At 42.3% G+C, this 27,615-nt stretch overlaps 1 protein-coding gene across 5 annotated transcripts in view; it reads right to left on the reverse strand.

Moving 5' to 3' along the window:
• LOC137790579 (glutamate receptor 3) overlaps nucleotides 1–27,615 on the reverse strand; it is a 74,559-nt gene that overhangs the window by 5,876 nt on the left and 41,068 nt on the right. For 4 of the 5 annotated variants that reach the window (XM_068584976.1, XM_068584960.1, XM_068584994.1 and 1 more), the window contains 10 exons: nucleotides 19,857–19,910; nucleotides 18,699–18,860; nucleotides 17,688–17,855; nucleotides 17,133–17,237; nucleotides 15,047–15,151; nucleotides 12,930–13,136; nucleotides 10,328–10,701; nucleotides 9,649–9,847; nucleotides 1,570–1,817; nucleotides 686–800 (listed from right to left, as the gene is read on the reverse strand). In XM_068584976.1, the coding sequence (XP_068441077.1) occupies nucleotides 686–800; nucleotides 1,570–1,817; nucleotides 9,649–9,847; nucleotides 10,328–10,701; nucleotides 12,930–13,136; nucleotides 15,047–15,151; nucleotides 17,133–17,237; nucleotides 17,688–17,855; nucleotides 18,699–18,860; nucleotides 19,857–19,910 (1,737 nt within the window). The remainder of the gene's footprint in view (nucleotides 1–685; nucleotides 801–1,569; nucleotides 1,818–9,648; nucleotides 9,848–10,327; nucleotides 10,702–12,929; nucleotides 13,137–15,046; nucleotides 15,152–17,132; nucleotides 17,238–17,687; nucleotides 17,856–18,698; nucleotides 18,861–19,856; nucleotides 19,911–27,615) is intronic. The other variant, XM_068584968.1, reaches the window with a different exon arrangement.

Consider the following 27,615-nt stretch of genomic DNA (forward strand, 5'->3'; position numbering starts at 1 on the left):
CTGTCGGCCTCAGCTGAGCAGCCATTTTGAGGATTTAAAGCTCAGAGGTTCTGGGCCAGTGTCATGGATGTGAAGCAGCTGTGCGGTGAAGTACTACAAAGCCATGCTTTTTTTTTATTTATTTTTTTTAGCAAACTTCACCTTCAGGAGGAAAGGCTGAAGGTTTTGGCCCTTTTTCAATGTAAAATATTGACTCACGCGAACTTAAAGACCTCTTCTCGAATCACATGCGCGTGACTTCAGCAACTGGTTTTACTCAAACTGTCAAAGCTACCTCGACAAAGCCCTAACATCTTCAACTAGGTGATCTACCCTACACATGTGAAAGGCTGGAAAAAATAAGGCTCAACCTTTCACAACTGCAGGGCAGCCACATACACCCTAGAGTCTCCCTTTCCTCCACTTAAATCTTAAAGAAAACTCCTGTCTTTATTCTCTTTCTATGAACGTTACAGTCTCAATAAGCACAAATGTCATTTTTTTTCTGTTAGCTATGCAAAGGCTCCATAGTTGATCTGAGCTGTTAAAGCGTCTCGTCAGACTAGCGGTAAATTGGTACTCTGCCGCGGGGCAGCAGCAGGTTGGTGTGGGCCGGACAGTTGGTTTGGTTTTGGTTGGGTCCTTTTAACAGCCTTGCCGATTACTCTGCACTATGGTACCCGATTGTGGTGACATCGAGGCTGACCTTGGAGTCACCTCCCCCGCTGCCGCACTCTCCCTTGTCGTACCACCATTTGTTTTTCAATTTGTCCAAGAGGCCTTGCTCATTCAGTTTTAAAACTGCCAGGTTAACAGCATTTCTTGAAACGATAAAACATAACTTGTAAGAAAATGCACAGGTCCGTGAGAAATCTAATGCAAAGTAATAATTGTACTAAGCATTATAATGATAGATAATGGTCGTGAGACTACCACTGTCAAAGCAGTGCACATAATCTGATAATCATAAAGGTCTAGGAAAGGACAAATTGTTTAAGAATTTAAGGTATATGGAGAGATAAGAAAAGGCTCATAAGGTAAAGACAGTGTTAAATCTTGGAAAAGGTGGCATGAAGGGTTACGTAGTTTAGAACTGAAGTGTGCGGGATGGGGACACTTGTCATTGAGAAGAAAAGTAACAACAACAAACATCATGCAATTAACATTCGTCACAAGTGACGGCGCAGCTTTTAAAGGCTAAATTGAAAAACCATTGAACTGTTAAATTAAAAGTGACAACACAACAGTCAGGTAGGACAGCACACGGGACAGAGGGAGAGATCGAAGGAGAGAGAAAAGCAACAGTAAGAGAGACATAAATATGAAATGATTCTTAGCTTTAGCCTTATCATCGGATTTGATTCTTCTACTGGATATAACCATCTCTTATCCCATATAGAAAACATAAAACGTAAACATTGATTCTCATTTAACCTTTGTATACAAGTGCATTGAAAGGCATACTACCGTTACCTCTGTGTCCATAAAAACAAAACAAGAAAAGGAAGAGAAGAGAATGACAACAGGGGACATCAGGGTAGGTGGAATACTATAACAACATGGAGGATATTGTTATATTATTCCACCCACCCTAATGCTGAGCCTTTGGGCGTCGCCACACCGTATCCTTTCGAGTCGAGGTTCCCGCCCACTTTCATCGTGTCGCAGGGCTTCCGCTGCTCGATGTACTCGTTCATGGTGGACTCGAGGAGAAAGGCGAACTTTCCCTTTGACTTTCGTACCCGGGCTACGCCATCGGGCGTGGTCTTAACAAACACTGAGGGCTCAGCGGATTTCATGTATGACCACATCTTCTCATACACTGCTATTTTGGATCGCTGTGCAGGGAAATAAAAAAGGAGAAGTAGTTTAGAAAAATACAAACAGAAATCCAATGCGTTGAATGGATTTTGCATGATGTTTGTGCGTAATGATCACTTTATTTAAACTGGCATCATGAAGTATTTATAGACATCTTTGGAAAGTGTGATATCTTTAAATACTCCCAGAAAAATATAGCAGGTGGACATTTCAAGATCATGAAGTACAAACATTTACTAAATCCATTTCTAATCATCAGAATAGATGTACTCTTCAAATGTATTGTTGCAGCTTGAGTGTGAATGAGGCCCACACATGGGCCTTGGTTCATGGTCGAAATTTAACTCGTAGAACTTATTACAGTCATTAATTTCAACAACACTGTCCTTCATGTAACACCTCAACTGTGATTCAGTGGCAACGTGCATAAGATTCAAGAGAAGTGAACAGGGAAGCGGGTTACACAGACACAAGGCAACCCATCACAAAGATGAGCCTTTCCCCAGCGCCTAGGGTTAGGCTTAGCGAGCCTGTAAAATCAGTAGGAGTTGAACGCTATCTATAATAAGCATCAATTAAATTATTCAATGCCGCTGGATTTATTTTGGCATAGGCATTTCACACTTTGAACAGATCCTGGTCCAAGCAGCGCTGAGCCAGTTCCCGAGTGGCACTGTGTGTGCTGCAGACTGGATCCCACATAAAAATAGGCTGTCTTTTAGTAAAGGCCAGAGAGAGACCAAGGGGGTTGGATGGTTTTCGACAACCGGCTGAATCAAAAGATCGACTGTCAAACAAAGTGTTTGAGTATGGAATATGGACAAGCTGTTGACAATCCAGCATCTGCCGGAAATACTTCCCTTGTGTGTTTTTTTCTCACAAGGTCATCAATGTTATCAGTTAAGCGATACCAAAATGTGAAATCATTAGTCAGTGAATTCATTAGTTATGTGAAATAATCAGCAACAGTCCACAGCCACACTAGCAGCTCTGAGGCACGGCTCAGAGATAAATGCTAGCATAGCACGCTAACATGCTCACAGGGACAATGCTTAACACGTTGATGTTGAACAAGTATGATGTACAATTTCTATCACCTTGGAATTGGATTAGTTTTGCAGTCGTTCCTTCATAAACCAAAGCACTTGATAACATTTACAAATTGACACTGGCATTTTTAGCTAGCTAGCGTGGCCAAACATACCAACACTTTGCTACTTTCAGCTTCTCAAAAGTGTTTGATAATATGTCAACTTGACCTCTGGGAGAATGGTAACTTTTCCATATGACTAAATGTGCTTCATTGCAAAAGATAATCTACCAGTTATCAATAATCAATAATATCAATACTTGTTCCTTGTAACAATTAACAGGTATTCAGTTAAATGGGAATGCTATAAATTACCATTTGTTTATGAAGCTATAATATTGGTAGAGTTAGATAACTGCACATGGATACTCATAGTACTTAGACTCATCACTGCCCTCAATTGTTAAAACCGCCCTTAACAAGAGCATATCCATCTCTAATGCATTTCTATTAATAAACAAAAACATTAACCTTGACCTAACTAAAGTGCTTTACTGGCTTTATGTAATCATATACAATGTGTTTGTAGGCATCTGTCATAGAGCATCAGGCCAAAGGGTGAGGATGAGATGAGACAGCAACATAACACAAATTAAAAAGTCCGCACGATGAATGTCCTCTGCTCAGATGAAAAAGCCTTGAAGTTGGGGTGATGGCCATTCTGTGTTAATGCAACGGATGGGGTGGTCGGAGTTAGATGTGATGTTTTGTTGACAATTTTGTTAAATGTGTTCAATTTGCATCTGTCAAACATCATGGAAAGGACACAAGTTTAGAGGGCAATTTCCCAAGCTCATCTGCTCTGCAGTTGGAAAGCCGCAGACGCCTCCTCAAATGAAAAGAAAAGAATGGATGTGGGCATTGATTACTGACGACAGAGTGTGCTGCCTCAGTGCTTTATGAAGTCAATTCATCAATATCAGAACAGGGACGAAGTGCAACCAAAACCTAAATAGGCCGATTCCACTGCAACTCAAGTCACCGCTGAAATGCTTAAAGCAGATTCTGATAGAGGGAGAGAGAGAGAGAGAGAGAGAGAGAGAGAGAGAGAGAGAGAGAGAGAGAGAGAGAGAGAGAGAGAGAGAAAACAAGATACAGTGAGGAAGCCCAGGTGGGAAAGAAGGATATTTGATTGTTCACTGCTGTGGCACACACATGCATACTCACAGAAAGACACACATAAATATATTGTATTAAAAATCCACTCTCATCTCTTCATTCACTCTCCGGTCGACGGTGGTCATTTGAAATTCAATTCAGGAATAATGACTGCAAGAGTCCATCATCAATGAACAGACAATTTGTTGAGCAATTATAGTCGGTCATAAATACAGCTTTATACATGTGGCTCTCCTTTACACCATATAATTGCACTGTTAGCGCATACTGCTGTATCCTAAATGAGCTTCCACACAATTAAAAGGGAGTGGCTACATTTTTCGTTTCATTTGAATAGCTATTGTGTGTAAAGCAAAGTATATGTTGGGCGTCTTACAAACAGCCTCATCCTCCCCCTCCAAAGTGCTAAATTTGAAATTGAAAGCATATCTATTGCCTCAAAACGGCTCTCAACATGGCGATGGTTGAGCCGGTGTCGCCGCATTGTTAGTGCTAACAGCACTAACAATGCTAACAGCGTTAACAATGCTAACAGCGTCAACAACGCTAACAACGGCAACACACAGTGCTGACAGATCTAAAAGTGTAAACGCGCCGTGGTTGTAGACATTTCTTTACTATATCTTTAAAAAGTGGCTTGCTGCTACATTCATGTGAATTTCATAAAGTCAACCTTAACATAACATGTCTTTGAATTATACTAAAGCAATCATAATGTTGATCTCTTCCAAAATAGTCAATTTCAACCAACACTTCTACCTCGGCAACACAGTTACGTCATCTATGCAGGTGTTCCTCCTGCAAATCTGTCGAAAGCAGTGACTTTTCTGTCTCAAAGTGAGAGGGATATTCAGATAAAAAGTGGTGGGTGCTTATTATTATTATTATTATTATTATGGTAAGAAGTCTTACCTATCACATCGTCCAAATCACATGCAGATTTGAATCCACAGGCACTCTAATGCATGCACATACAAATCCAGGTTTTCTATGAGCAGGGGTTGGCAACTAGGTACAAGCATTGTCCTGCTTTCATTTCTCACTGAGGAGTAAATGTAGATTCATAGGGCTGAAGGATACCTAAATTATTTTTGTCATATTTATTATTTATTCCTAAACCTGCATTAGGTGATTTCATGGCCACTTGGGGGCAGCAGAAACAAGCTGTAAAAAAACAAAACTTATCAACTTTTACTCACATAGTTTGAATTTGTTAGCAAACAGCCGCCATGCCATTTACATATCCAGCACATGGGGAGTAACATTTGGATTAGGGTTAAGTTTCCTGGCACCTGATGAGTGTGAGTCTATTAGTCATCCTTTTAGATCAGTTTTAGTCACTGCCAAATCCTAAGGGGAAAAGTATTCTCTTTAGGTGCTAAATGCTCCACAACGTTCACCAGCCAGCAGTTAATTTTGTCTGTCTGCCGTTTGCGTCTGTCAGTGTTTGAAAATGACACTTTGACGAAACAATTTCTTAATATTACTAATAGAACTCATGCAGAAATATGCAGTCTGTGGTTGTCCACACACAATAATCAGTAGTGTGCTTCAGTTGTGGTTTAATAAAGACACTGTAATAAAAACACTGATTTTTCAAATAGATGCTGCTTGAGAAATAAATCAAAAAAGTGGATTGCATTATTCATACTTTGTTATTGTTATTTATCATTTATATTTCAAGGTTATATTTATTTAAATTCACCTGAGCTTTGTATTTACACAGTTAAATGTTTTAAAGAAAAAACTAATTATGTTTGTCACAGTGCCAGATTTGACCCACAGGCCACTATTTGCCTGCTACTGCCTTCGAAGAAACAAGTATTACTGTCTTTCTCTAAATCAGGCGACCCTGTAGGTATCTCTTCACAGTATAGAGAAAAGAATGCTTATTGGACAGAAATATAACGCATTTACAGTCTTCTGTTATGCACCGAAAGCCAAAAGGAAGATAAATGTGAGATTTTTTTGTGTGTATTTTTTTTTTAAAGACACATCTAGATTAGAGATTTCGTCATTCCAGAAATCTCCAAAAATGTCATTAAAGGGTCTAAGACAAGTGATTAAAGTCCAAAGTCAAAGCAATTGCCCTTTCCATTCTAAACAACCACTTAATCTGTATTGATTCTCAGTTATGCAGCAATTCCAGACCTCCGTCCACTACCCTTCGAACTGCAGCCTGCTTTTTATTCTTCCGTTGGCGTTGCAAGCTGCTTTCATTATGGCTGCTTCCACATACGCTCCACTGCTTGTATGGCATCTAAATACCATCTCCAAACACCCACCACTACATTTCCTTCTACTTTACTTGCTTTACATTTTGGTTTGTGGACATCACCTCTGCCCAATATCCTGCATGTCAGTACTACCTGTATCTCAAGCATGCTGAAATGAAAGTTGGAGCTCTGGGGGTGTACTTTGTCATTGAAGTGCCACACGCTACGCCCGGAATACCAATTGCTCGTCTTTGATGCTTGTTGCTGGACTCCAATGGCTCCTCTCGCGCCTGCTGTTGCTGCTCATCCGAGGTTTCGAAAAGACCCGCTGAGGACAGCGCATTTCCTCAGAGGTTATGTCTATCTTGCACTAGTCTATCATCACTTTTGTCAGCTTTCTCTTTTATGCAAACAGGCTCTAATCTTCCCTTCACTCTGCACTGTATTGAAACACAAAGTGACAAGAGCTCTGGGAATAGTGCTGCATGTGATTGCAGGACAACCTTCGGATTTCTTAAGTAAATCTCCTTGCCGGCTCCTCTTCATGCACCCCTGGCCTAATGCAGGTTTGCTCTGCATAAAAAAAAAGACTTATTAAACATTGTATTGGACCATGCAGAAGCTATAGTGTCTGTGCCACAGTAGCTGAGACGTGAAATTGATTTTCATGCTTAGTAAAATGCATTGGTGACTGCACTCAAGCTGTTGTTCCCATCTCCCGTACACCTGCAGATCAGCAAGATGCATGGTGTTTGCTGTTGAGGCTCGGGGTGATGTATAATCTTTTGAGGGGAACAGAAAACAATGCCGCCGTCTCATTTCTCAGTGCAATTATCATTCTTTCATTGTTACGCTGTTAAATGAGGTGCATGATGGGACAGCAGTGTGGTTGTCTTTGATGGTCTCTCACCCTGGTCTTTACACGTAATTAAACAGCCACATCAGCCCATTTTATCATCCCAGCCGCTATTACGATCCAGCTTCCCCTTCAAAACAATTCAAAATGTAACCGAGTCAAACCTTTTGATGGGATAAAAACCTCATCAAGGGGATAAAACATGGCTTCGTTGGTACAACTCATCATTTTCTCATCATCACCCAAAACACAAATATTCATCTGACTGCATGAAAAGATCCATGACAGGAATTAAAATGATGATACAAATCAAAGTGGTGCAGCGGCGCATGACAGCTGCTATGTTGAGGACGAGCCGCACAAAGCTTGAAGCTATCCGGCATTGTCTCAAGGTAAAGCAACAGACAGGCTGGAGACAGAGGAGAACAGGGTGCCCAAACAAGCAGGGCAGTCTGGGAAAGAAGAGCCAAGTGCGGGTAGAGCCGCTCTGCCAAGCGCCTAGAGCCACTCAGGCTTCCACTGGGCACGTCAACGGATTCCCAGACCATCTGTCCTAGTTGGTTGTGAGCAGCTGAATCAGGGGCTTTCTCTGGGCTCTACTCTAACACCTCTCTCTTTGAAAATTCCTCTGCAGCTTTCCCTCGTTCCCACCACCAAATCAAGACGCACACGGTGATGTGTATATTGTCACTGTGGGGCAATGAGCCGTATGTCCAAGCTGTCAATGTTGCAGGAGCTAAAAGAACAGAGGAGCTCAAAAAGACAGAAGACAATGAGATCGTTTGACTGATTTGGAAACATAAATCATCCTAATAAGAGTTAGAAGGTTTTATAGCTCATTATTACAAGCCATATCCATGTTACTGCATCATCATTTTTCACTTTATGCTTCAAGAGAAAGCAGAAAAATACATGTTGAAACATTACTGTGTTTGTTCTACCCATCAGGCAGTTTTATAACATAAATCATCAAAAATTGAAGCCGGGGGTGGAGGGTTCAGAGATGATGACATATGTCGTGTTTGAAATATTGGACCTGATTTAGAATTTCCAGCTGGCTGATGCCGTATGGGTCTAATTAAGGCTGAATGTCTTTCCTGAGAACCGGATCTGAAATAGAACTTTAACTCCTATTAATCAGTGTGTTTTTTGCTTGTCAGCCCTCTACAGCTTTAATTAAAAGTCCCTTAGAGTAGCAGTTCACACATGTCATTTTCTATTTGAAAACTTGGAGATGTAACTGGAACACTCATTATCCCGAATACAGGAAAACCCGACTCCTCGACCACTTCTCGGGTTTCTTCTACCAGCAGACCCGGGGTGGCTCCGTTGTCAGGCTGCAAATCTAATCTCTAATTGGCATCCATCCTGTCTGTGACACAAGGACCTACACTGTATATCCACCTGTGCAGCATCTCCGATGAAGGGGAAATTGATGAAAGGCTTTGTGAGATGTTGTATGGAGAACAGAGTGCTGCTGTCATGCATGTCATGTATCATAGAATGTAAAGTATTATCTTCACAGCCTCTTAAAACAAGCTCCGAAGAAACAAACCTCTTTTAAAAACCAAACTCTGCAGACGCCATCTTGTCCTTCTTTGTCCGAAAAGAATAAAAACATGAATTTGATTTGGAATTTCGTTGTTCTAAGCAATTCAACCCAGGGCTAATACAAATGAATTGCTCTTTCTGCCAACAGTCTGCAGCTGTGAAACATATGAATTGTTTCTCTCCTGCTGATGAGTAATGAGGGAGCCTTGGATAAAAGACTGTCATATTGCCTCTCCGTCATCACAGGCAGAGTGCTGTTCCATTAATTCTTTTTCAACTTAGTGCTCTGCAAATGCAAATGCCTGGACTGCTGTTGCGGCTATGCCACAAGCTCAGACATCTACGGATTTCACAGCAGAAGGGTGATCGCCTCACAGATATGCAGCACCGTTTAACTCCTGCCCAGTGAGCATGTGGTTGCCTCTCAGAGCCTAATACACTTTTGCTTCAGATTTTACCTAATTTATGACCTAATTGCCAGGCCAGTCCCTCATGCCGACAGACATATTGCTTATTCCATCTGAACCGTCTTTCAGACTGCTCTGTTTGACCTATAGGGCTCTTCTTCATCAGGTCCAATTTGCCAGCCATGGCCAGCTAGCTAATTATATTTCATGAGCTGACCCTTCTGAGTTTGAGCCTGATGCGGATGCTTTGATTAGCCTCCTGTTTTTATCACCTCTGAGTCTTCCACGTTGTTATCACACTTTCTGCTGACAGCCCCAGTGCCTCAAGGTTGCACACTGCAGTTTCTGCCGCATAAATTTCACGTTCGTGTCATAGGAGTTCAAGAACTGCTTCTCTGTCAACATGCCTCATTTGGAGCAATCTTGTGCGGGTCAAAAGTGCTGCACTGAAGGTACAAAATGGACAATCCGCGAAGAGGAGTTTATAAAGGACATTACACAAAGTCATGTTTATGATGCACTGTGCCTGAGACATTTGTCCCGGAAGCAAACGAGCCACTGGCCAATTATTAAGGTGCTGTATGTCCAACACTGTTTTCTTGTACTCACCCTAAAAAACTCCTTTGTGGAGCCTGAGTCCAGAGTGCCATATGCTATTTCTGTCTGCTTGGCTAAATCTTCGGCACTTTCTATAGGAGAGACCATCCTCTCCACTGTCAAGAAGGCAGCCAGGTTGGCTGTGTAGGAGGAGATGATGATGAGGGTGAAGAACCACCACACACCACCGACAATGCGGCCCGACAGAGACCTGCGAGAGGAGAAACACAGAATGTAATTACACAGGATATCTGGTACCCATCAACCATACTGAGATGCGAACGGTTGTGTTTAGTGTACCAAATTGCACCGGTAATCAGAATTTCCATGTAATTTGACCCGGTGCTACAACAGCACTCCAAAACAGCACATTTCTAAGAAAAGTTGCATGCACTGTTTAAAATGTACTCAAATCTAAGTCTTTAATTGGCTGTCAAAGTTGGGTCGAAGTTATTTGCTTAGAAAGAAAGAAAGTACTTCCCCATACAAACTGACTAAATTATACATATTATAGCTGACAATCATGTGAAAAAAACTTTGCTTCCAAAAATAACCACCTAAAGAAAGAGAGCAGGAAACGAAGACACTTGATTGACTCTATATAAATCTATGTGCAGCAAACGTTTCAGGTAGTTTTAATTTCTACTGTTCTCTGTTGTCCACTCTTGTGTTTTCTGTGAAGTCGACCCACCTCGGGGAGATGTCACAGCCCTGCTGCATGAAGGCGCCCAGTGAGAACCAGAGGGAATTGAAGATGCCAAAGTCATTGGGGGGATCGGGGGGCGTCTGTGGGTCTTTAGTCTCGTCCTGTTCCTCGAGATTCCACTCGTAAGGACTGAACCGACTGACCAGGAACAGGACCACGCTCACCCCAATATAGGCAAACACAATACACATCCAGATCTCATAGGCCAGCGGGTCCAGGAAGGAGAACACGCCAGGCTTGGACTTTTGTGGCTTCTTTATCATAATGGAGATGCCCAAGCTCATAAAGGGCTTGGAAAAGTCTATCACCTCCTCTCGAACCAGAGTAATGGTGAGAGGTGCAACAGCTATATCTGCTCTCTGGAAACAGGGACATGCACAGCAAGCATTAGTCAAGATTTGCATAAAGAAACATGCCACTTTAAATGTATGTGCTATGAATGACTGGACCTGGAGGAGAAGAATAAAACAATGTTGTTAGGACATTATATACACAATTATAAGAAATAAGCCACCGGCTGTGAACATTGATGGCACACACACACACACACACACACAAACACACACACACACACACACACACACACACACACACACACACACACACACACACACACACACACACACACACACACACAGAAATAGCTGAGTACAATTGGCACAAGGTTATGAACTGGGACGTTAGCTATTACATCTGAGACTGTATATGTATCAGATATTTGCTTGAATAGTTGTCACAAACGGAAGCTAGAAGAAGAAAAAGTTCAAGAAGGCCGTGCTAGACTTTCAGAGAGACAGCTTGGAAAGAATCTGCCGAGGCAGATGGGTGTTTGAGTCACGTCTGACCAAATGTTTCCTTAATCAGATCCAAGGAGATATTGAGGGTGAAACTTTTCAATTGTGCAATAAAACAAGACATTTTATACTGCGCCTTACTTTGAGACTTTCTGTTTCATTATTTGTTGTTTACATTAAAATTGGAGAATAAATAAGTAGTGATGGGTGCAATCTTCTAAAGAGCTTGCTGTCTACCAAAAACAGATTTTCTTTTAGCAAGCCATGGCTGTGAAAACTTCATCACATGCCATTCAGGAGGCTGGATTTCCCAAACACAACTTATTCTGGCATCGGCTTTATTTATTTTTTCTAAGCTGTTTCTCTTTATCTCCCTCCTTTGCTCCGCTGCTTCAATCACTTTATGTTACAAAAACACATCCACGGAGGTGGTGCTGCCTTTCTAGAAATCACTATGGGTTTCTTTATGAAAGCGGGATTAATTAATTAATCACATTAGACAGTTTTACAGCAGCTAGCATGTGTGATTCATAAAAAAAACTGCTCCTCTTCAAAGCAGGACCATTCTTGGTATTGTGCTGGATTGTCTTTAAATGTCCAAATTGAGAAAACATTGGATTGAAGCAGCGCAAGGTAGAACATGTCTCTTACAAGGTCAAACTAGGAGCACCACAAATAGACTCAATAAACATGGCTGTTTTCTTTACCCTGTCAACACAGCATTGTGAAGGGGCTATAACCATTTAATCCTCGTGCAGGCGTAAGCAGCACTCAATCAATGTTGAGGAAAAACAAAGCAATAAAGGACAGCCTCGAGCCTAACCTTTAAAAGACAACTAAAATCAAATTAATTTACTGGTCAAAAGGTCAAAATGTACAAAACTATTAGTCCCGGCCCACCTGCTTTAAAATTACAGACCGGGAAAGACTCAACAGCGACGTGAGTGGGATATTTTTTCCACCCTCCATCTGCCAGGAGTGGACTTTTCCCATTTGAAAGATAATTCGGTGGCGATAGCACATCAAACCAAGCAATCTCTCAGGCTGATAGTTGGGAAATTGAACAGATGAGGAAGCCTCACCCTCATGCATTTTGCATTTGGCCCCTGTTCAACTACTGTGGCCTCGGAGAAAGGCGAGAAAAAGGAGGGGCGTAATTTTGGAATGCCTGAGGTGTTGCGAAAGCCCGAGCGCTCTGTCAGATGTAAAACACGGCGTGACCCTTCCTTAATGTGAGAGGTTCAACCTTTATGAAGCGCAGCACACATGGATCTTGTTGTTTCCAACCGCAAACCACCATTTAGCTGTTGAATTCTGAGGCACATTTTCTCAGCTGTGAATTTACAACGTGGCATATTCATCATACACATCAAACATTTAACATAATTACACAATCACTTCAAAGGCATACAATCTTTCATTCATCAAAGTGATTACAGTGTGTTTGCCATATGGACTCAGTGTTTTCATGTACCTACCTCTGTTTGCGACTGTAAGGGAGAGAGCTTTCTAGGCTAAGCAAGAAGGATTAATTGCAGTGAACAGCCCTGAGAAATGATTTCATTTTCTCCGTCTCAAGAGGATCACCAACTCCCCCAATGCTTGGGGCTGCATTTGACAAATTCACTCAGCAGAGCGTCCTGAGACAGCCTTAAACTTTAAACTGGGCAAGAGCTGATGAGTTCACAACGGGTTGGTGATAACCTTAAGACAGAAAAATGAGATCTCCTCTCATGTTGAAGTTCCTTGCAAACTGTCATGTAATCAGCGAAATTAAGGCTCCCAGTACTCACCCCATAGACCAGTTCGCCCACCATCCCGTTCCAGGTCTTGGTCTCGGGGTCTCGGGCTCCGTACTTCCCATCCATTACTATAGACAGTTTGTACTTAATTCCAACATGTTTGGCAATCTCAGATGCTAAATCGACGCAGTAGCCTTCATATCTGTCATTCCCATCCAGATGAATATAATTTTTCTTGTACATCACATAAGGAGCTTCCTGTTGATTCAAACACACGCTGGTTTATTCTTTCCCATGCCCTGGCACACATTCATTTCAACAGAAATATGCATACATGCACTCATAAGTGCCCGTGCACACACACACGCACGCCCACACACACGCACACCCACACACACACACACACACACACACACACACACACACACACACACACACACGCCCCCATACGCACACACTCACACAAAGAGATTCAAAATATCATAAGCTGCTATAACCACATCCATGCAGTCATGCATATATAGATGATGCCCCGCGAATGCACAACTATACTGTGATAACAGCAGTGTGACCATGTGGTCACTCTGCTGTCATCAAGCCATGGCAGCCAGCAGACACCAAGCTCAATGCACCCAACCCATTTTGAGCCCAAGGGGTCAACTTTGTGACATAATAAAGGAGGGTTAAGAGAGGGACGTTTTTTTTTTTTTCTTTCTTTCTTTCTTCCCATTTATTGTCACAGTGGAAAAGACAGAAGGCCAGAATGAGTTTTATTAGGGCTGGGAGTCATTGGTAGGTGTGGGTCAGCTCAGAGGTGGGTGGGGATGGGAATGGGGATGGGGTTCATAAGTAAATGCCAGTGACAGGAGAGGGATCCGAGTGCCCATAGTATCTCAACATATTCAAGCACATTGCACCAATGTGCAGTTAATGGCTATTTCATTCCAAAAAAAAAGAAGGAAAAAAAGAGCCGTTATTTGCTTTCCAGAAAAATGCAAAAAAAAAAATAAAAAAATACTCCATAAATAAAATAATTACATCAGGAGAGCAGGATCGTGCTAGTTTCCCTCTCCTTTCCAAAACGCTGGTGCAGCTCATCTTTTCATCCTCATTATCAAACAATAGGACCGCTCAGGAGAGCAGGCATTGTCATTACAGCCACACACAATTAGAGTGCAAGTAAGAGAGCAATGGTTTGTTTGTTCTGTGCTGAACGTATCCCCTCACCTTGGATCTATTGAGTGTTCCCCTCGAGTTAACACATGTTAACTCCTGACTGTATTTCCATCTCCAGATCCGAAATGTTTCCCATTGCTACAGAGTGATGTCGGCTTACGCCGCAGAATACAGATGATCCAAGTGTGCGTAAATAACAGAGATCTTTGTCGCTTTCCAAACACACACTATCTTGATCGCTGTAAAATGTTTGTTTGCAGCGGATGAGGTATGACGTCAGGTAATTATGATGTCACTAGATTTGCTATGGCCATCCGGGTATCGAAGGAGCCAAAAACATTGAGTTCAAATTAAATACATCTTAGTTATGTTGTTTGTTTACTACTCTTTGGACTGGGAAAAATCCGAGAAAATGATTCCCCTGCCTGGAAATCACTGCCTGGAAGTTATACTTCAACACAGAACACATGTGGGAGCAATACAAAATAAATTGGAGAGGCGATATCAAGAAAAAAAAAAATACCACACCTGCTTATCCCTCCTCCAATTCTGTTTATTTTGCTTTGCCCAGCTTGAGAAACCATTGCAGTTTCATCCTTTAGTCATTCTTCGGCCAGTCTATCCCAAGTGTCATTGAACATTTACTTGATGAGGACAGACAGGTCTACTTACGTATGCGTTTGTATGCTTTTTGTATGCTTTTTGTAATTGATGGAGTCAACCATTATCATTTATACCATTATTGTGATGTCACTGCTACGACAGGCCACTGAAGTATGGGAAATCAAAATGCTTTGACACCCACACGGATACAGTTGAAACACTCCCCCGTGTCGGACCGACTGTTTCAACATGTAGTGAGTGGATGGAAAGCAACACAAAAAAGATGTGGTTCTACCCGCCCAGGACAGAATGTATCACTCATTGGAATCAACACCATGACCTTGAGTGGCAGAATACGTGAAACATTTAAAACTGCATGGAAAGTGTACCATAATAGTAGTGACCACAATCGTTCGGTTTTCCACTGAGGAGTCGTTGGAGACCTGCGGGTCCATAATATTTACAAATCGCACGAACTCGTTCCAGTACCCAATCTGCAAAGAGAAAGTGGTGGTTAGTGATGCATTCCTCTGAAGATATGTAATATATGTAGCAAGGACACTTCTCAGCATGGCTGGGAACTGTCAGGATCACAGGCTCATTAAAACAACACTGAGGCCTGCTGCCATGAAGTTTGAACAAAACAGCAGCGAATGAGCAGAATGCTAAAATGGCCGAAACAGAGTTGATATCTCTACATTCAACACGCAGTTTGTGTCATGATCAAAGATTTTATGAAAATATACTACTGATATTTATGATCTACATCCATTCATATAGGCAAATGCTCAGGGACTGAGCTGCCTGAGGATACGACAGACAACTTCAATCCCCCCCAACCTTCAGCTTCCCAGGTTTTATGGTAAATAATTGATATTCAGGCCTGTGAACTGCATACACGTTTAATAATTTAGCATAATATTCCAGTGGCTCCACAGTTTCTTCTGCACAGTCTGCCATTGCAGTTTCTCTGTACTCTGCTGTACAGATGCTTAAGTCAAACCAATGTCAACTGTTTGTTTGCCCATCTGAAATAATGGCTGCTCTGGCTCATGATGAAACGTGTTGCATATGTTGCTGCCAATATTCTAACTGTTGCTGGCCGGGACTTTCCTCGTCACATCTGGTCCGCATTTTCTTTTCCTTTTTTTTTTTTGGGGGGGCCTCAGAACTTTAAATGTTCAGGCCAGACAGGTGTACAACAGTGCAGAGTATTTAAACACCAAGTGGAGGCGCTAGAAAGCAGCAAACGTCTCAAACGTCAGCTCCAACTTGTGGTTTCAGCCATGGATGTAGTTAGTGCACTTGCAAGACTCTAAATGCTCTAAATGTTTATTCGCCCGCTCTTGTTCCACAGTGATATTTGAGATGTGCGACTCGGGGGTGGGGGAGCTGTGCCGTGTAGTGCTGCTCCAGAGGCAGAGTCCTGATCTCACCCTCAGCAGCTTGGACAGATATCAGCACATACATCACTCGGGACAGTCACAGTTAAGAAGCTTCATCCTCGAACTGTCAGTTGGGTGACTGGGGCTGCAGGTCCTGACAAACTGCTGCCCCACTTGTATCATCTTCTCTCACTCCCTCACTCTCTCCCCCTGACCTCCTTTCCTCCCACACTCCTCCCATTCTCTCTGTTCGGCTGTCGGAGACGGCTGCAAGGGCTGTGCGATCCTAACTGAAGTGTGGGCTTCGGGAGGCCTGTCTGCGAGGCAGGCGGCATTATCAGAATGAGGCCACACTTATCCAGCTAACAAGAAATTCACAGCTGTCCTTTGGAACTCTGTGAGGTTAGGAAATAAAACCAGAGGTCATCACATGGCACCGGTTCTAATGTGAATGTACGGCTGTGAATCACCGTTTTGAAGAGGAGTCAGAGGAATTCTTGGATCCTTTTATAATAATTGGTTATCTGAATGGTAATTACTGTCATGAGCGCGACCAAAAATCACATATCTGCGCTATTATACAGCACCAAAATAGCCCTCTATCATTCTTTTGAAAGGGCAGTTTGAGCCATCAGATCACAGGCTGTGTGTGATTTGTGTGGCGTGTGGTGCTTGGGAAAGCTCATCAGTGCTGGTACCTCACGGAGGCAGGTAGAGGATGGCAATTAGCATTACTCTGCGCTGTCCTGTCAGGCCTGCTGGTCCCACATGACTGGAAAAGCCCTCAGCACTTTCATAAACGGAGGCAGAGGCTTGTTTGATTTTCTTTTGGTCTTCTTTTACACAATCATACTCAATCAGTTCTCTGAAAATAGTTTTGGGCAGCGTTTTAACATTTTCGCTGACTTCAGTTCTTCCGCAAAGATGATCAACCATTTAAAATTGGCCAAGTTCTTCACTTTTGACAAGTAATGAGCGAAACCTTGATGTGTGCCAGCTGTTAGCTGTGTGTTTGCTAAAGGGGTTTTGATCAGGTCTGGATTTGCCGCTTGATGGATGAGAGTTGATAGAGGTCACCGCTCCGACTCACCTTCCGCGGCCCACCGGTTTTCATCTCATAAACATCGATGGTGTAGTTGGTCCTGCGGCCATAGTTGTCAAACTGGATGTTCCCGGTCATACCATGTACTTGGACCTGCCACGACAGACAGACAGACAGACAGACAGACAGACAGACAGACAGACAGACAGACAGACAGACAGACAGACAGACAGACAGACAGAGGGTAATGTGTAATAGCCATCATTTTGCATATCTAGCCGGCATTAAGGTGCTCGTGTCCATGGAGCTACTAGAGTGCGCACAGTCTGTTAATCAAATGATGAACTGGATACGCTTTAATAAAAGATGTAGTTTTATGGTAATGAGCGCCTGGATTTGAGTGAGCTCTGTGCAGAGATATCTGGGGGCAGAGGGAGGAGAACAGCTCTGCGCTCTCTTGCCGTCTCTCTGTCACTTTCCATCTTTATCACCCTCTCACTCTCCATCTCTGCTTCAATTCTTCTGGCCTCGTCTTCGGTTATCAGCTTGCCACTCTCTCTCTCTCCCCCCCCCCCCGTCTCTGTTTCTCTTCCAAGCCCCTACCGTTTTGAGAGCTCTCTCAATGTCGATGCCTTGGCTCCAAGGTACTGCGGGATTGGCCAGGCAGTCTCCAGCGCTGCCCCGGCGAGAGACGTCCACGCGCTGGCGCCGCAGGTACCTGAAGGCCTCTGCTATCACCAGGATGGCATCATGGGTCAGAGCTGAAGTGTACTGTACAAAATCAAAGAGAACGCAGTGCACACTGTGAGACAGGAACACATGGTGAGAGGAAGAAGACAGAAAAGGATTAGCATTTTTTGTAGTAAAGCCAGTCCAGGTTTTCATATATACACTTTATACTGTGTAAAGACTGTCTTATATGTTTTCTAAGAGTAAAACAGAATAGTTGTACTTATATTTTGACAATATTTTCAAATGACTCTGTTTGCATACATTGTTGCTTGCAGTAAAATTAATCCCACTAAAGATATGGGCAGTGCATGAGTAGTATTCTGCCCATGCATGTCAGGCTGGCGACCCCCTGTCGGGTCAGTGTGGGTGCAAGCTCTGATGCCTTGCTTATGATAAAAATAGCTTGATTAGACAGATGTGATTAGAAAAGCCAAGACTTGTCAGACGGTCATGACCTCTCTTAAAACTTTTACTGCAGAGTTGTGAAGTAAATTGAGCATTAATACGTGATTTTATCTCCCACGCACTTCCCCTTCAACTTCGCCTGACCTTTTCACCACTGATGGTTTGAGCCACTTGTTTGTTGACCACTGCACCATGACAAAATCTAATTAAATGCCATTCAAAATCCATTTCTTCCTTGATCATTGTTTAATTAGATGTAAATTGAGGCTGCGATATAACCTTGCCTTGCACCGCCTATCAATATATTGATTGCTGGGAGGGATGCAAAGCAAAGAGGAGGAGGCCAGGGGTGGGAGGGAGACAGAATGACAAAGGCAAACAGAGGATGAGAGGAAGAGAAGAACCGATAGAGAGCACTTCAGAAGGGATGATCGGTGTATTCTGCATGCGCAATGAAAGGCCTTGCCAGCAGAGTACCTTCAGAGGAGTGTTTCGGGCTTCTGGGAATTCTCTTTCATCCAGCCGCTCCCAGCGCTGCATAAACTGCTGCACAATCGGGTTCTCAGGGTTGACTATCTGAAACCCTGAAATGTTGGCTCCACCGGCGAAGACTTTGTCCATGCTCACATTAGTAAATCCCTATAACGAGACAAAAAGGAAACAGTGGAGGACTTGTGTCATGTGTTGTTGTTTTTTTAAGGATCAACTATGGAGAAGCACCAGAAAATATTAGCAGATATTCTGGCAGTGGGCCAGGGGAGTTTTATCATCAAAGTTGCTGAGAGAGCAACATGTTGCTTTTACACATCTTTAAAAATTTTGGTGGAGGCTAACCTGAACTTATTTACAGAAACCTGCCAGTAGAGTTTGTGTCAGATTGTGTAGATGTCAAAATATTTTACTTAACACAGGTGGCCTACTTTTATTCAGATCGCTTTGCCATGTAAAAAAAAAAAAACTGGAAAAAAAAAATGTTCTCATACATTTCAAAAACCTGTGCTGCTCAAGCAGCCTGTACATTTCCTTCATCGCCCTGGAGCTATGGCATGAGCTATTTATTTTTATGGTCAAATAGCTGTTTTTTTAAGAGCAGCATTGTGCCACGGTGTGCAAGGACACATGTTCAACTGCTGCATAATCACATCTTCTAAAGACAGGGAAATAGCAGCAGGGGATCTGCAAGTGAGAGCTGGGCCGGCCTCCACTTTAAAACTCTCGTACTAATATGAAGGCTAAATGAACATTTCCCTCCCAAGAGTGGGAGGAAAACATGGCTGCCCTTCAAAGATGGTTAAAAAGGTTAAATGCTGTTTATTTATTGCTCAGGGCATTCAACTATACTTAAACATGAATATATTCATTTAGGTCAATATGCAATGTAGTCAGACTGCCAGATTGTGATTGATTAGACATGAACAACAAACAGAACACACCCTATATATACATTAGGGAGAAGAAAAAAATAAATAAAACTATATCAGTGTGTTTTTCTGTCTCGCTGATTTCTAACAAAAGCTTATAATCCACTTATTGCCCGTGCACATTTGTGCTCATGACTGAGACTAAGTTCCATCACATGCAGCAAAAAAAGCTGGTTCCCCGCCCTCCCGGGGGAGCAGCTCGGTTATTACTCACAAGATTGGCCAGAATGTAGTGGTAACCACGGCTGTTCTTCCCCAGGGTCACAACCTATGGAAGAAAAACATTGATACAGGAAACCACCCATGAGATGAGAGCCAAGAGCCACGGCGTGTATAAGTGGCCACAACAATCTCAGTAAATGCAGCAGTACCCTGCGAGCACGCAGGATGCCACTTTGTTGAAACAAAGCGGAGTCAAATGCAGAATAACAAGAGCAAGAGGTTGCGGCGAGAGGAAGTGATCATTAGAGAGGACCTGATGATGGGAGAGAAACAATGTGGAGCACCCTTAAATATTCCGCTCACTTTGAAGTCATTCAAGGTGCAGATATAGGAGGCCTCGGCAACTGTTGGACAGAAGGTAGAAACGGGGAGAAAAAAAAAACATTTCAAAGGAATTTACAGTGAGACAGTAAATGTGGATCTCACTCTGCTTTGAAAATATCACACCTTTGAGCATAACAGCATGTTTCAACCCACGCAGCCTGTCTGAAAATAGTAAGTGGTGTTCTAAGCCATTCCGTCACTGTAGAATCAACCATATGCTGCCTTTTATTCCAGATTGTCCTCCTTCCTTTTGTTCCAGGTCTACAGATAAATCAAATAGTAAGACTCTAAATTGTCCTGTCGGTTTTTTTCTCATTACATGCCGGACCGGGTTCTCAACTGGGCCTCATGAGGTCTGTTATTTATGAGTTTGCAGTCTGCTGTGGATGGACTTCTGAGTGGCTGCCATGCAGAAACCTGACAACCATGTCTCTTTTTTCATCTGCGTTCTACAAACACAGCAACACAAGTTTACAGCGAAATCAGCATGTTTGCGCATGTTCTGGCTCTGTAACGAAAACAAACTGTCAGTTTATCATCTGTTTGTGTGTGCGTGTTGGGCCGGGGATGTTGGATATTTGTTACTGTGGATCGTTTACGACATTCCCACTGAGTGATGAAACGCAAACGTGTATCTTCACATCTGATGCTGCGGCAAAAAGAGGAAAATCTATGAAGGACGGTTTCAGTTTCACCCGTTTCAACTACAATTACAGCTTTTAATTTAGCTGGGCTGAACTTAAATTGACCTGGCAACTAGCACTGTATACAGTAGCGCCAAACAATCATCCTTGCTTGGACTGAGCGCCCTCCCAAATAAAATAAACCACTTCTCTTCCTCTTGAGTGGAAACCTGAATGTTGCACACAAAACATGAAGGGAAATTGGTGGTGTTTTTCACAAAAGACGGCGCACGAGGGAGCACAAACACACAAAGCCTTTCACTCACGCTATCAAGCTGCTTGGGTGGGTCAGCATTCTGTGACAGCCTCGCCATCATTAGGGCTTTAAACCTTCAACACCGCAGGATGTCAAACAAAGGAGAACAAATCAAGAAAGAGAAATAGAAAGAAGGGAGAAATGAGCTGATTATAATGCAGAAAAAGCAGGAGTTGGCTTTTAGAATCCATCAATCTGCATCTAATGAGAAAATGACAGACGGCCCTGTGAAAAGAAATCCCTGCAACACTTCTGCTGCAGCGTTATCAGAGCCAGACGGATCCCACTGTAATTGTTCCCAAGTCTTACTTTCAGACTTTTAGCCGTGCTGCATTTCCTTGGACAAACCCCGCAGCTCCATAGCCCTTCACCGTGTGCTGCTAACCTTGACTCTGGCCGTAAGCCTCCTCACACCTGCCCTGGAGCGAGGCAGAGAAAGGCCTCTCCCCCCCCTCACCTGCTGCCCGCAGCTCACAGCCAGCCTGGCAACGGCTACAAGCCGCAACCTTGGGATGAAGCACAGCGAGGCAGTGATGACACAGAGATACACAGAACCTTCCGGCCAGATCGCACCAACTTCTCCCCCCAGCCTCTTTAATTAGGCAGACGGCGAGAGCCGACTCCAGTTGAGATGGACAGATTTCGCTGGTACTTGTTGTGATGCACCGCTGATTGCTTTGTCCTTAAATCCCTTCACTACTGCAGACGGTGATAACTATCTTTTAATGCTGTCGATAAGACGCGATTCTCTTTAATTTCCTTTTAAGCCTAATATTTTTGGAGCAATAACACTATTATCTGAAACAATATTTACTCAGATAAGACTTAATAAAATTAGCTCGCTTTGAAAACAAAGGCGCAGCAGTGCGTGCTGTTCAGTGACATGAATTGGAAGGCGTAGTTTTGGGGAATACACTTGTTTGCGTTCCTTACGAGAGGGAGATGAGATCACCGATGCTAATCTCATGTGGACGGAGTCGGGGTCCAGCCCTGATAAGCTCCGCCACATATAAAGACTGGAAGCACAGGGGAAAAGCTGGTTCTGTTCATAGTTCAAAAGCACGACTACCAACAACTAAAGCTCACTAATTGACATGTGGCGTCTTTCAAGCAAATGTGCAGTGTAGTCTGACGTCCAGATGTGATTGATAAGACACAACAAAGATGCTAGTTATGACTCAATTAGCAAAGTTTAGCATTAGGACATCAGGGAAAAGAGCGAGATTTTTTTTTAAACTCAGCTCCCGACACTGTTTGGGAATGAATGAACCAAATGACATAATACTTTAATTAATGAGCTTCATAAGGTGTTGGAAGATTTTGTTTTTGTCACACTTTTAGCTTTCTGTTTCCCTATGCCTTATGTCATAATGCTAAGCTAGTCTAATCACATGAGGGAGATATTCATCTTCCAGGCTCACTTCTGAGTAGAGGATGGATCAAACTTTGCTACGATGTCTTCAGCTTAAAACAGATATTCACCAAAAGCACGGCCTCAGATGGCTTTGCATTATTTTTTAAAAAACTGCCGCACATATTGGATTTTCATCAGCCTTTTTTTTTGCTGCCTCCCATTGGATTTGAATCGATTTGTAGTGTCGTTAATCGCCTTTAGAGCACATACATACAAACACCAAGACTGCTAACCAATTATTCGGTTTCCCAGTGACACTGACAAGAAGAAATGTGTTTAGTGTGCTTCAATAATGCCATTCTTCTTTTTCATACAGTGTACCATCTTTCACATCGATCCGCTAACTGGCTCCAACACCTTTTGTTCTGCAGCTAAAAGAGGGCGAGCATTTTTCAGACTCGAGTTTTCTTTAAAGCCTGATGGGGACAGACAACCAGGATGACCTTGACTTCACCCTCATCCAGACTCGGCTGGCCTCGGCACCGCCAGAGAGAGATAGAGCCCTAAATGTAAAACTACAGCTACACAGTCTCAATAAAACGCCAGACCGTTTTCCTCCAAGTATGACCTTTCCACTGCACAGTTTGCCACAACACAGTAAGAAGCAGACTGAAAATGATAGGCTAGGCTGAGTTTGTAAAGATATCATACCATTCACAGAGGCACAGGAAAAAGGAGCAAATAATGAAGAGTGCAGTGCCTTTTAGCCACTTTTGAAAAATTTAAGATCAGATTCCCTGCCAGAGTGATACAGAATATGTAATTTAACTGGTTGATTATTTTTGCAATCAACTAATTAATCAGTTTAAAATATCAATAAATATGAATGACCGTCAAAATATATTTAAAGCCTCATGTGATTTTTGTAAAAAACCTTGCTTTGTCGAGCATCCAATAATTCAAATGGTCATTTCAGCATTAATTGATAGGTTATAATTCTAAAGATAATCAGCGTTTGAATCAGGATTTTCTGGAAGGGATCAATGGCCGACCTGGTCACTGTTCATCCATGGGGGACAATGACGTCATAGACAATCAATAATGTTCCTTTATAAGTACTGACAAAATTGTATAAATCATATGAATAAAAAAATAGGGTGATCAGATAATAATCTTTCTTCCACCACAACCAATATTTGATCAGTATTTTGCTTGAAGTCAACGTCAAAGAATATAACTGTCGCTAGAAAACCAGACCATCATATGGCACACATTTAGTAAATTACATTTTCATTATTTTAGTAATTACATTCAAAAGTGGAATTAATATCGTTAACTGCTATATAATTGTCTACTCATGGTAATAATAACAGCTGATATTATATAATATCAGTAAAGGCATTTACACAGAGGGCAATTGACCACTAAATTACACAAAAATGCAAATTACTCATCTTCAAGTATTATATGTGTCAGGCTTTTATTGTGAAAAAAAAGAAGAGAACCATTTGTTAAGGTTGAAAGGAGTTAGAAAGTTTGCCATCTTGGTTTGGACAACAGAGCCTTCCTGTTGTTGTTTCATAAAGATATCTTTTGGGTACAATTCAACCCTTCCTCCCCAACTCGATTCCTTTATTTGAGGCGCGCAAGCTGATAAAACTCTAAATAGATTAACTTGGAAAAAGAAATTCAATAAATAATCGTGTCACTTTATCAATATGGCTGGTTTTTCGCTTACAAACCAACTTTGGCCAACTGTAACTAACCAAAGTAATAATGATACAGCTTAATTAAAAGATAAAAAAAAGTCCTGCTAACAGCTTGATTTTCTGGGGAATAACGGGATGCAGGGTCGAGGTTGTAGTGACGGAACATTTTTTGTTTCTGGCTTAAACATTGCTTCAAATTATATTTGCATTATTAATCAGCGTTAATAACAAGCAGCATATAATTTGTGGCGGTTGAGATATCGAAGTGGTCCACTTCACACATAATTCATGATGGACAGAAGGGTGAATTAGAGCTATATGCTTTGACACAAAAGGACTTTCGTCTTCTTCAGTCTCCAGTTCTGCTTCAAGGCTCTTGGTAGAAGTGCTCTTGGTGGAGCACTCTCTAATTAATAGCCAGTGGCAGCTGAGGCTGAGATGCTTTTCTTGGCAGTCGCGTTATATGGGGCTGAAGATAGCAGGGGCATTAAGTGTTGGCCTTTGACCAAATGCAGAACATTTCAGAGACACCTGACTCACTTCCAGATGATTATGTACGGCATTGCTCGAAGATACCGAACAATGTGAGACGTGATATCTTGGGTGGATGGAATCACTGACACTGCAGCTGGTACGCCCTTGTGTTTGTGTGGCAAAACTTGGCTCTGAAACAGCAAGATGCCCTTCTCCGTTTTCACTGAACATGATCAGGGTACTTTAGCTTGATTGATAATGGAGGAAAAAAAAGAAAGGTTCTCTTAGTTTAAATACCGCACTAATATTAAACTGTGTTCTTAACACAGTTCTAACCACACACGCACACTGTCTGAGTCAAAGCACACCGGTCTCAGCTTCCCATTCAATTGTAGAGTCAGCAGGTCACATTCTGTTTAATGATAACACTATAATCCCATTTAATTCTATAATCGCAGTTCGTAAATGGCCCTCAACAGCCAAGGTTGGTGCTTGGGATTTAAAAACACAACGTATCACTGGCTTTACGTCATGTGCGGGAGAGGGGGAGAGGGAGGGGGGGGGGAGCTATATTTCTGTCAGCCCTTCTCTCAGTACCCCGGAGACAATAAGCCGAAGTTGAGATCAAGAGCACCTTTCATATTAGAAACATTAGCTCACCTTCTTGCCGCTCTCCGCCTGTATTGAGAGACATGCCAGGAAGTGTTACCAGAAAACAGTCAAAGTAAACAGGGAGGTTTGAATGTCTGTGAGGGTTCAATGTTTACAGCACATTCATTCAGATTTGATTTCACTTCGTAATACCCCTCGTTTGCCAATGTGTTACATGAGCACACACATGTCATCCCCTGCTTTACAGGACGTTGATATTGCTCCCTTTTTTTCATTGTTTCATCCACAACCCTGATTGAGCATCTTCCTTTTATTGCTGACATTTTCCTATCAGCTGCTGGCAATCTATCGCGCATTCTCTGCCTCTCCCACGACTCCTTATCTCCCGTGGTCAGATTTCTTTCCCTTTCTTGAATTTGATACAACACAATTCTTTTTCTATAAAAACATCCATAGTGTGGATTTTCCTTTCAGCCTTTTATTCAAGAGCAGAGAGAGGGTTATGGAGGCTCTCTAATTCTCCATGGGGAGGCAATGTGGCCACCCTTCATGCTTCTACAGGCGGCAGAATGTTGTCCTAACAAATCCCCAAATGTACCGCTCTTTTTTTTTTCCTCATTCTGTGAATCCTTTTCACTTCTTATTGCATTTCTTTTCTCCTCTGCATGAAAATGCAGCTTTGCGGCTGGCGGAGGGCTCACTGCCTGTCTGTCTTTGAACAGCTTGCATGCCCTGGGCCTGTCCCAGACGCCGTTCTTATTTCTTTTTTTTGCCTGCCTCTCTTTACACTAGTGATGAGCAGGTTGTTGCCTCCGAGCAGACTCCAGCACAGAAATCCCTGGAGGAAAGAAGGCCAGGAAGGAGCCTTGAGGCAGATATGACGCTATATGTGCAATCTCATAGATGGATCAGATTAGGCATGAGCACATGTACAGTCAAACACACATGCAGGCTCCCAAGAGATATGCATACACATACTCAAAGAGTGGTAGTAGTACAGAGATGATTATCTTATATTCAGTCATAGTTCTTGTTTATTCTGCCCTTTTTTTAATGCCACACACATTTTTCCCAGCGTACAATATCATAAACCTAGATGCTTGGATGAGACAAGTTAGTTGGATATGATTCAGCGAGCAGAGCTGGCAGAGGCTCTCCCGTCTTTGTCGAAAGGGAAGGAATGGAAGCCATTGGGTTAATTTATCTGCAGTGCAGTATATTGATGGAAAAGTCCTATGAGCAATAAATCCTGAGCGGTTGTTATTGCATAAAATGATAATAGCCCGGGTGTAGCATTCTCCTCAGCATCCCAAAACAAATTTGTTGGGGGACTCACTCAACAAAACTGCGCCTGATGCAGCAGTATGCAAATACTGTTTTTACCGCATTTCTACATCATGTCAACTGATGAATGAAGCTAATAAAAGTGACACTCAGTTGAGTGTGCTTACGACTGAAGATGAGGTACATCCAGTGTGTTTGTGTGTTAACTGTTGGATCAATGACAATTTCAAGACATTGCTGTCCCACACCGAAGCACAGATTGTAGTAACTGGAGATGAAACCATGAGTCAATTAATCGATTTGGCATCAGAAAAAAAATTCCAAGAATTCTGACGATAAAAAAAAACAGTTTGAAATGAATAAAAAGAAAAACTATTTTACATGGCGAAGACCGAGCTGTGCGAACGGCTCTGACAGAGCTGACATTTTTAAGCTATGGAGGATTCGGAGGATGGGCACTATACGCTTCCACAAAACCGCCATTGTTTGGGAAAGTGTTATCAGCTGGAACCGCTACATGAGAACAGTGCAAAGCAGTCAGAAGGGAGGAGCTAGCCGCTACGGCACACTCACACACACACAAAAATACACACAGCTGCCTGTCGATATGTGAACAAAGCACAGAGAAGCTCTTCTACCGACACAGAGAACGAAAGATTGTGAGATAATCCTTTTCTTCACCAGGTAGTCATTACTCCATTATATCTTAACATATCAATTAGGTCTTTGCTGCTATTTTAATTACTTAAATATATCAAATTTAGCACCTTTAAAGATTCAGGAAACCTTTTGCTTTATAACATTAAATTCATGATCAAATAGCTCAGCATCAACCAAAGTGAAAGTAATTATTTATTTGTATAGACAATAGGTCACCTTTGAATGAGGCCTCCAAACCATTTCTTTTTCTTTTTTTTGAATATATTAGTTTTTTGACTGTTTTACCTAAAAGTACTAGAGTGTACTGTACATATACTGTTTATAATAATATACTGTTTAATATAGGCAAAGGCAAATTATAATTACAGTGTGAACCATATTGTAATGGCATAGCA

This window comes from Clinocottus analis, unplaced genomic scaffold (assembly GCF_023055335.1).
Source record: "Clinocottus analis isolate CAN_PGR_092001 unplaced genomic scaffold, fCliAna1.0.p SCAF_10, whole genome shotgun sequence".
Taxonomy (NCBI): Eukaryota; Metazoa; Chordata; class Actinopteri; order Perciformes; family Cottidae; genus Clinocottus; species Clinocottus analis.